The 10123-nt window shown below is 56.4% G+C and overlaps 1 protein-coding gene across 1 annotated transcript; it reads left to right on the forward strand.

The window, feature by feature from the left end:
• Positions 1 to 970: 970 nt before the first annotated feature.
• On the forward strand, positions 971 to 9837 carry TRIT1 (tRNA isopentenyltransferase 1). Its single transcript, XM_031062057.1, has 10 exons — positions 971 to 1108; positions 1499 to 1579; positions 1781 to 1929; positions 2734 to 2876; positions 3114 to 3225; positions 3301 to 3413; positions 4401 to 4478; positions 5990 to 6099; positions 6410 to 6524; positions 9229 to 9837. Exons 1-10 carry the CDS (start codon positions 1037 to 1039, stop codon positions 9366 to 9368), a joined length of 1113 nt encoding a protein of 370 aa, XP_030917917.1. The 5' UTR covers positions 971 to 1036; the 3' UTR covers positions 9369 to 9837.
• Positions 9838 to 10123: the final 286 nt, after the last annotated feature.

Raw genomic sequence — 10123 nt, forward strand, 5'->3', positions numbered from 1 at the left:
ACGGCTTGGGCTTCCCTGCTCCACTAACCTCATCCCTCTGTGCCTGGTGCCCGTGGGTCACCTCTGTGTCACCTTGTCCTCCTGTCTGGGACCAAGGGAGCAGTGGGTGGAGGCCACGCTGCAGCAGGAGGCTTGGGAGCTTCTCAGAGGGGATTAAGGGGAAATTTATTTCTTGTAGTCTGGCTGGGGTGGGATGGAGGAGGAAATGAGTACAGCCATTTCCAGTCCTCTTCCCCATCATCCTGGTTTATCCCATGCTGGGAGACTTCTCTTAAGCAGGAAGGCTCTGAGAACTAAACACATCCTTCCAAAGCACCTCCTTTGCCACCTCCTGCTCAGTCCTGGGCACAGCACAGAGCTGGGCTGGACTGAGAGGCTTTATGTGCCCCGCTGTGAGCTGCCAGTGCTGAGGAGGGTTGTGTGTGCATGGGAAGCAGGGTGAGGAGCTGTCCTCACTTCTCCTGCCTGGAATCTGCTCTGTGTTGCAGTGATCCTTGTCCCCACAAGGACCTGTGCCGTGCCTGGAGAGCAGCACACCTGAGCTTTTCGCTGCAGCAGCAGATGAGGGGGTGGCAGCTCGGAGGCCCTAATTTTGGAGCTCTGTGCCGGGCTGGTGACACTGCCAAGGCTCTGGCTGCACTGTCCAAGAGCTCAGTCAGCCCTCCCACCCCTAATTACAGAGTTGTATCCAAGCAGGAAAGCAGTCACGAGCTGTTGGACTCCACGGCTCATCTCCCGTGGGCAGGAACAAACAGCAGAGAGAGGCAGCTTGGCCCTGGCAGGAGCAGGTGTTGGCAGGATTCCTGGTACCCTGCCTGAACGTGGCACGTGCCCCTGCTGTGCCCCTGCCTGTGCCCTGCCTGTGCTGCCCCAGCAGGGGCTGGGAGGGGTGCCTGGGACAGGGGGAAGGGGTCAGTGCAGCTCGCAGAGGACACAGAGGTGAAGCACAGGCTCTTCTCTTCCCCAGGTGTACAAGGGCTTGGACATCATCACCAACAAGGTTTCCCCGCAGGAGCAGCGTCTCTGCAGACACCACATGATCAGCTTTGTGGATCCCCTTGTCTCCAACTACACCGTGGTGGATTTCAGGGACAAAGCCGTGCCTCTGATATCCTGTCATGCCACAGCCTGCCTGGCTGAGCAGGGATGGGCTTCCCCCTTCCATGGCCAGGGGGATCCATGTTTAGGCTCTCCACATCCCTCTATTTTTCCAGAGGATTCTGCTGGTGAGAGGAGCTTGAGGTTTCTTTTACCCAGCTAACCCTCAGGACAGCCCAGGGAAGATGTGTGCTGAGTGTTGCCCTCCCTGGCAGTCCTGGGGTGTCCCTGAGTTCTGGAGCTGACAGCGAGTAATGAGAGATGAGAGACACCTCTAACCCTGTCCTGCAGGCTCAGTGGTTCCCTGAGGCTGGGAGAGTGGGATCTGAGCCCCAGGCTGCTGCTCCCACAGCCTTCCCCCCCTGCTCTGATCTCTGCTTCTGCTCCTTGACTCTGGCACATTGAAGATATCTTTGCCCGGGACAAGATCCCCATAGTTGTGGGAGGCACCAACTACTACATCGAGTCCCTGCTCTGGAAGGTCCTTATCAACACCAAGGTACCGTGGGGGGCTGTGAATCCCTTTGGGAAAGGATGAATCCCATGTTTAGGGCAGAATTCCTGCAGTTTGGCACGGTGCTGTCCCTGCTGGAGCGGGCCAAGGAGAACCTGAAGCCCCTCCTTCACCCCATGGCTCTGGGGGATTGTGTTGCTTGGTTCAGGGCTGTCCTGTGCCCCACAGGAGAAGCCCAGCAGTGCCCCCAGGCCGGACAGTGACAGGAAAGTGGAGCTGGAGCAGCTGGACAGTGCTGAGCTCCATCGGCGCCTGAGCCAGGTGGACCCGGAGATGGCGGCCAAGCTGCACCCCCACGACAAGCGCAAGGTGGCCAGGTGAGCTTGGTGTGCCAGGGGCAGGAGGTGCCAGGGCCCAGCAGCCCTTCCCCAGGGAATTGTGTGCCTGGGAGCACGGCAGGATGAGCATTCCCACCCCAGTGGGTGCTCCTGGGTTCTTGGTGCTGGGGACTCTGTGGGATCTGAGCCCTTTGGCCACGCAGCCCCAGCCTAAGCTGCCTTTGGGGTGCTGGGCTGTGCTCTGGGGCTGCCCCTGCTCCGTGCCCCAGCACAAGAGGGTTTGTCTGGAGCTATTTAAAGAGCAAGCTGCCCTGCTGGCTGAGTAACATAGCTGAGCTCTGTGGGAACAGCACGGCAGCAAGACCAGGCTTGCTGCTCCGTCCCGGCCGAGCCCTGGCCCCGGGGAGCAGAACACCGCCCACCCCATTCGCACGGTGCAGGGGGATGGAGGGTGGGGCACCAGCACAGCTCCTGCAGCTCCCTCCCTCCCTGCCTGGGCTGGGCAAAGCTCCACAGCAGCATCTCAGCGCTGGTCCCTTCCCTGCAGCCCTGCCTGGCTGGAAAGGGCAGGGCTGGAGCCAGATCCCTGTCCCCTGCAGGACTTGTCCCTGTGCCAGGCAGGAGTGGGTGGCTGTTCTCTTGGCTCCTCGGGTGCCAGCACTGCACCCCCAGGAGCTGGGTGTGCGTGGATGCCGGGCACGGGACGGGGCTGGGACCTGCCCTCGCCCCACATGAGAGGGTTGGATCTCGGCGAGTGTCTGCGGTTCCCTCTGCTGGAGCGCCCGGGGCTTGGGAACGCTCGTTCTCCCCCAGCCTCTGAGCTCTGTGTGTCTCTGCTTCCAGGAGCCTGCAAGTGTTTGAAGAGACAGGGATCCCCCACAGCGAAATCTTGCACCAGCAGCAGGAGGAGGAAGGTGGGGGGCCCTTAGGTGGGCCCCTGAAATACCCACATTCCTGCATCCTGTGGCTCCATGCAGACCAGGCAGGTGAGAGCGGGCTCCTGGCTGGCTGAGGAAGGGCTGACTCCCTGCTGCTGCCCCAGCCTCCTCCCTGGAGAAGGCAGCAATTCCTCTGGCAGCAGTGGGTGTGACAGAGAGCTGCCAGGCTCTGCCTTCCTCAGGTGGAGCAGCAGCCTGGCAGTGCTGGCTCCTGTCCTGGCAGGCTGTGCAGCCCCCCAGGGCATGGCTCCCCATGGCTCAGAGTGTCCTGCTCTCCTCCTGCAGCTCTGGATGCACGGCTGGAGAAGAGGGTGGATGACATGGTGGCTGCAGGGCTGCTGGAGGAGCTGCGGGACTTCCACCGCCGCTACAACCAGCAGAAGGTGGCAGAGAACCGGTGGGTGAGCAGCCAGATCCTCTCTGCTCCTCCCTCTGGAGGTCTCCCACTGTGACCCTGCCTTTGGTTCTCCAGGCAGGATTACCAGCACGGCATCTTCCAGTCCATTGGCTTCAAGGAATTCCACGAGTTCCTTGTCAGTGAAGGGAATTGCTCACCCGAGACCAGCGCCCTGCTGCTGGAGAAAGGTGAGGGCAGCACCCTGTGGGCCCCACAAAGCTCCAGGTGACACCACAAGGTGCTCTAAACCAAGGTCACAGCCCCAGCTGCACCTTTCTGTCTGCATTTCCCACTTCTGCCAGCCCAGAGGGGCAGGGACTCGTTTTCCAGTGATTGGAGAGCATCTCTGAGCACACCCAGAGCAGCCCTTCCCTCCCCTCAGGCCTCCTTGCAGGGTGCACAGGGTACAGGTGACTTGGGATCTGGAGCAGGTCCACTTGGGTGATAGAATCCCAGCTGGGGTGTGAATGCTGAGGAGAGCAGGGCTGGAAAAGAGGAATGAAGCAGAACTCAGCATGTCAGCAGCTCTGTGGTGATGAGGAACGTGGGGATCAGTCAGCAGGGATGCAGCCTTTGGTGCTGTGTTATTCTGCAGTGTCTGGGCTGATGTTGGAGGGGAGCTGCTCTCCACACAGGGAGGGCCCAGGCAAAGCCCATCTGTGCCAAGGAGGGTTCAGTGTGGAAGAAGAGACTGAAGAAACCACAGAAATGATAAAAGGCTTGAAAGCAAGTCTGATGCAGAAGGAACTTGCTGTGTCTGCTCGGGAGATGATTAGGAGGGATTTGATAAGCCTGGTACTAGATATTGAGCGGTTGTAGAGTGGTAAATCATCCTCTGCTGGGTGGGATGAGCAGTCCTGGGCTCCATTTGTGCAGAGAACTGGGCATTATGAGAGCAGTGCAGCACTTGAACAGGTTGTCCTACCTGCTGAAGCTTCAGGGTAGAAGGTTTGGGCTCTTTGCACTCTCTGTTTATTCAGGGATATTTGGGGTACCTTGTCCAGCCTCTTCTCAGTGCAGGCACAGACCCTTAGACTTATAGGAAAAATAATTAAAAATAATGGTGCCACCCAGCACAAACTTTTCTTGTGTGATTTCCCTCCCCTGGAGCTGACAGCCTCTTGTCACTGACCTTTGGGTATTTTTTCCTTCTTTTTAATCCCTCTGTTCCAAAGGGATCCAGGCCCTGAAGCAGGTGACCAAGAGATACGCGCGGAGGCAGAACAAATGGGTGCGGAACCGCTTCCTGAAACGTGAGTGCTCTGCTCCCAGCTCTCCTCATGCCCCACTCCAGCTCCACAGGGGACTCTGGTGCTTTGGGGCAGCCTGTGTTTGGGGGTCTGTTCCAAACCAGACCCTCCAGGAGCCACCCAGTGTTCCCAACCACCCACGAGGCTCTGCCTCCCCCAGTTCCTTCCCGCTGGTTTGGGTTGCAGAGTGGATCTCCTGCCCCTCCTGAGAAGTGTCCTGCCCACAACCTCTCATCCCAAACACTCAAGAGCCAGCTCCTCTTCCTGTACCCCTGTACCCCATCCCCTCCCAGCCATCAGGAGGGATAAATCCCAAGCAGAGGCTCAGCCCCGTGTCAGGCACTGTTAGATGATGATGATGATGATGATGATGGTCACAACATCCCTGCAGCTTATCCTGCCACATGCTCCTGAGGGGCTCAGGGAGGGGGTCCCCACGCACCCACACATGCTCCTGGCAGGGAGCAAAGCCCATTTGACAGCTGCCCTCCAGATTAGGAGGCTGCTCCCAGCCCAGGCCGTGCTCTGTGCGGTGGCAGGGAGCCAGCAGGACTTCCCCATCCCAGCCCCAGCCTTGGAGCAGGGCCAGCAGCAGCAGCTGGGAGCCGGGCACTTGTTGAAAGGTGCTCAGTAGGGGCAAAACAACAATAAAATAAATAATAGTAAAAAAAAAAAAAAATAAAGAGAAGGCAGGGAGAAACTCGAGTCAAAAAAAAAGACGGACTTTGAAGGAGGCGCAGGAGTTTTGGCAGAGTGCTCAGCTCACCTTTCTGGTGGCAGGTGTGCTTCAGATGGGCCTGTCAGGGGCTTGTTTGTGGGCACAGCAATAAAAGCAGCACCTGCTGGGGACTGGCACGTGGAGCCTTTGATGGCTTTGTCCAGGCAGGGACAGCCAGGTGCCCATGGAGGGCAGGTGAGCCATGGAGGGCAGCCAGGTCACCCAGGGAGCAGGTGCTCTCTGCTGGCAGCTGTTTCACCCTGTCCTGGCTGCAGCCAGTGCCCTGTGTCCTGGCATTGGGCCAGGGCAGACCAGAGGGGTGGCTGTGAACCTGTCCCTTGTCATTAGTAAAGCATCTCCTGCCAGGAACCAGGAGCATCAGCCCCTGCACAGTCAGTTCCAGCTCTGAGTGGGAATCTGCACGCTCAGATCCCTCATCCAGGCTCCTGCCTGCATCTCCTTGTCAGCCTGCTGTGGTGGCTTTGTGCCTGGATCCAGCTCTTTCATCCTCCCAGCCTCCTGTGCACCAGGGCTGGGCTGAGGTGGTGGTTGCTGTGATGGGCTGTTGGCATGCTCAGATTCCAGAACATTCTCCCAAGGGCAGCCAGCTGTGAAGATGCTTCCCTGAGTCCTGAGGTGTTCCTGCTGCTTGCAGGAGGGAATTTTGGCTCTGGACAGCTTGGTGCTGTTGGTTCTGAGTGCTGTTAGGAAAAAGCAGATTCCTCTGCTCCCCCTGGGTTCTGGGAGGGGGTGCTGAGGGTTTCTGGTGCTGAGCTGCCTCGTGGTGTTTCTGTAGGTCCTGGGCCCAACGTGCCCCCGGTTTATGGCTTGGAGGTGTCTGATGTGCAGCGGTGGGAGGAGGATGTGCTGAAACCTGCCCTGGAGATCGTGGAGAGCTTCATCCAGGTACTGGGGAGCTGGGCTTTGACTGGCTGACTTCTCTGTGGTCTCCAGCCCCCCTGACTTGGCACACAGTCTGTCCCTGGAGCAGGACTGGCTGTTCACATGCCCAGCCTTGGCATTTCCTTGCAGTAGTAGATTTGTTGTCTCAGCTGAACATTTTCCCCAATGCCCAGTGCTGCACTTGGTTTTGGTAAAAACTCTGCCTTGCCAGCCTGTGTCTGAGTCTGCCAAGCTCCCCTCCCAAACTCTATGAAAATGAACACAGGGAAATTTTGGTGGCAGAGCCCAACTCAAGGCATTATTTGATCTGCAGGGCCGTGAGCCCCCGGCAGAGCCCCTGAGGATGGAGCAGGACGAGGAGAACAAGCGGAGCCATCGCGTGTGTGAGCTCTGTGCCAGACTCATCATCGGCGACAGGGAATGGGCAGGTAGGGCCCTCACAGGGCATGGGGGGCACCTGGGAGGGCTGAGCTTCTCTGGGGTGCTGGAGCAGCTGCCCTGTGGCCAGATGACCCCCAGCTCAGGATCCTGGCCCTTTCAAGGGTTGTTTGCAGGAGCTGTGCCACAGGAGCCATCTGTCAGGATTCCCCCCTGCCCTGGGCTTCCCTGCCTTCCCAGCACCCAGAAAACACAGGGAGCATCACACCAGGGATCTGTATGTGGCATCAAACTCAGAGCTGCTGTGTTTAGTCAGGGCTTCTGGTCCTTCACAACACTGTGGATACTTCCTCAAAAAGCACAGAGCAAATCTCTCTCCTCTAAAATTCTGTTGTGTAAATGAAAATTTCATAATGTTTCTAATAGTTCAGCTCTAATATTTCCTACTTATGTGTGGGGTTTTTTTTTTCCTTTTTAAACTATTCCTAGCTGTAATAGAAAGGGATTTTCTATTTTCCACAGACTTACTTTAAAAGAGCTCAGCTGGAATCAGATTAAGTCAGTGAATTTATCTGTGCTGGGAGGCTCATGCTGAGAACCAGAAACAAAAAGTCATGGAGAAACTGGCTGCAGAAATGAAACTGGTAAATCTCCATGTGTTGCCCAAATACAGGATGTGCAGGGTCATGGTTTAACCCCAGCATCTGAGCCCCCCACAGCCACTCCCCCACTCTCTGTCTCTGGGAGAGAGAATTGTAAAAGGGTAAAAGTGAGAAAAATTGGTGAGTCGAGTTAAAGTTTAATAGAGAAAGCAAAGCAAAACTAGGAATTAATTCACTGCTTGCCATGGTTGGGCAGATGCTCAGCCATCCCCAGGAAAACCGGGCTCCATCATATCTGACATGACTTTGGGAAGACAAATGCCATCATCCCCATGTCCCCCCCTTTCCTTCCCCCCAGGAAGTGTGAGCTGCATGGCCTGGGCTGTCCCTGGGGTAAGCTGGGGTCAGCTGTGTCCCCTCCAACCCCCTGTGCACCCCCAGCCCCCTCTGTGTTGCTGTGAGGAGCAGAAAAGGCCTTGACTCAGTTCCAGAGCTCCCAGCAACAACAAAACATCCCCGAGTTATCAACCCTGTGCTCAGCACAATCCAAACACAGCCCCAGAGCAGCTACTGTGAGGCTGCCCCAGCCAAAACAAGCAGATGAGACACAACCAAAGATAAATTTCCCAGGTTGTTGGGTTCGAAGGAGTTGCCTATTCCTGACTGAGGCAGGGAAGTGCTGAAAGCAAAGGCTGGAGCTGCTCTTTGGGGGAGGCTCCTTGCAGTGAGATCTGTTAAGTGCAGTTGTTGTTTTATCTCGTCTCAGCTGCCTCAGGAGGTGCTTTGAAGGAGCTCTGTTTGTCCAGAACTGAAAACTCTCGGGGCCTCTGGCATCCTTTAGGTCCAGAAAGTTCTGTTTCAAGTGGGAGCTCCTTGAGGTCCCCCTAAATCCCTCCATGTCCTTAGGGATGTCCCCCCAATAAATGGTGACAGTGCCTCCCTCAGCCAAGACCAGCTGTTATTCTCTGTATCCAGCTGAACTGGGCTCAGATCCACAGATGGTGGGAGAAAAATGCTCCAAAGCCTGGGTGTTACTTGTGCCTGCAAAATGGAAAAAAGGAAGGTGAAAACGGTGGTGGGAACTGGGTGGATCTGCACTCTGCTCTGTTTTCTTAGGTCAGGTGACAGAGAGCTTTAGGAACTGCTTCCCAGCCCGCTGCTGGCTCTGGGGGATTTTAAAATTGTAATTTTAGAATTTATATGGACTTCAAGAGCACAGCTCCCAGACAGCAGCAGCAACTGGCACTTCCTCAGCCACTGTAGCTTTGGTGTTGCTTGTGACAAATTGCAGGAGGTGAGACTATCTCAGAGTGAGGGTGACCCTCCAGCATTGTGATAAAGCTGCAGCTTTGCATGTGATTTCATCCTTTGGCAGAAAAAGAATGGCTGGAAAACACCTGAGGGCCTTGATTCGGCAGAGCACATACCCTCATTTAATTAAGGCCCTGCTTGAAAAGTTTGTGCTTTAATTGCTGCTCTGATCTCTTGGAAAAGGCAAAACCACCCCGCCAAGATGGTCAGACAAAGCCTCCCCTGAGATAAAACCGCTGATAAGGAGGTTTGGCTGTCCTTAAGGATGTGATTTCATGGAGAAATGCAGCTCCTGCTGCTCCTAGCTGAATCCCTGGGATTACCCCTCTGTTCCCATCTGACTCCTGCTGCAGTGCTCTCATGGCTGCGCCCTGGAGTTATTCAGAAGTTTAATTCTGCTCCAGGCTTTTCCCTGGCTGCCCTGTAGGATGCTCAGGATCTTCCCAGTGCTGTGGTGCTGGGATCCAGTCCTACAAATGATCCTGGCAGCTCTCCATGGGGAGCAGGGAGTTGCACAACCTCACCTGCAGCCTGCAAAGTGCCACCTCTTGGGAAACACATTCCCTCTTCCCTGGAGAGGCTGGCAGTGACAGCCTGGAATCTTCTGCTTGCACAGAACCAGGATTTTTCCCTCTCTCACTTCTTCCTTTGTCCTCTTCTGAGCCGTGATAGTTTGGCCTGGAAGTGCCCAGAGGAGCAGCCAGGGCAGGGTTTGGGAATTCGCTTTTCTCTGGGAGTGAATTGTGCTGGGAAGGGAGGGTGCTCTGCCCTGCGTGGGGGTTTTGGCTGTTTCCTCCTCCAAATTCCACAGATTAAAGGCTCTGTTTGCCTCTTCCTCCAGCTCACACGCGTTCCAAATCCCACCTGCACCACCTGAAGAAGAGGAGGAAGCTGGAGGCATCCGGCCGTGCCGGAGGGACCGTGGGGGACAGTGGGGACACAGAGACCTCGGACGAGGATGGCAGCCTGCCTGTGCCTTAGGGCTGGAAAAGGGAGCAGCTGTGCATCCACCTGCATGGAGAGGAAGCTCCTTAGTGCTGGGCAGCCTTGAACCAAGGAGCTGAGTCATTTTTTTGGGGGGTGAGGCAGGTGTGTGACGGCAAAGGCTGCATGGGATCCTCTTCATGTGGCCTCATCCCGCTGTGTTCCCATGCTCCCCCAGCCCTGCCTGGAACGGGCTGGGCCCCGGGGCAAGGCTGCTGGGAGCCTCCTCCCATGCAAAGTGTGAATTCCTGCCAGGGCTGCATCCTTGGAATGGCTGAGCTGCTGCTCTGTGGTTGTGTGAATCTCAGAGACAGAAATACCCCGACTCCTCCAGCTTGGCCGGGGGTGCAGCTCCAGAGCCGAGCGAGCTCTGCCTGCCTTTATTGTGGAAAGGATTTTTTTTTTTGTTCTTTTACATGCAAATAAAGATACAGGATTATTGTGGGTTCCCCTCCCTGTTAACAAGCGCGGTTTCCTTGCTCTCTGATTTTACTTGGCCCAGGTTCCCTGCTCTGGGCACAGGGCAGGAGATCTGGTTCCTTCTCGCAGTCACCTTTTCCACAGCTCCTGAGGGAGCTGAGCAGATGTTCCCAGCCTGGTGGGGGCAGGGAGCCCTGTGCACACAGCAGGTGCAGGAGGAGCTGGCACCTGTTAAACAGGAACTTGGAAATGATCTCATCGAGTTTGCAACAGATGAGCCTGTCCTAGTTAAGGCAGAATTCCCGGGGGGTTACACTGTGGTTTGGCACTGG

This window comes from Geospiza fortis, unplaced genomic scaffold (assembly GCF_000277835.1).
Source record: "Geospiza fortis unplaced genomic scaffold, GeoFor_1.0 scaffold432, whole genome shotgun sequence".
Classification (NCBI taxonomy): domain Eukaryota; kingdom Metazoa; phylum Chordata; class Aves; order Passeriformes; family Thraupidae; genus Geospiza; species Geospiza fortis.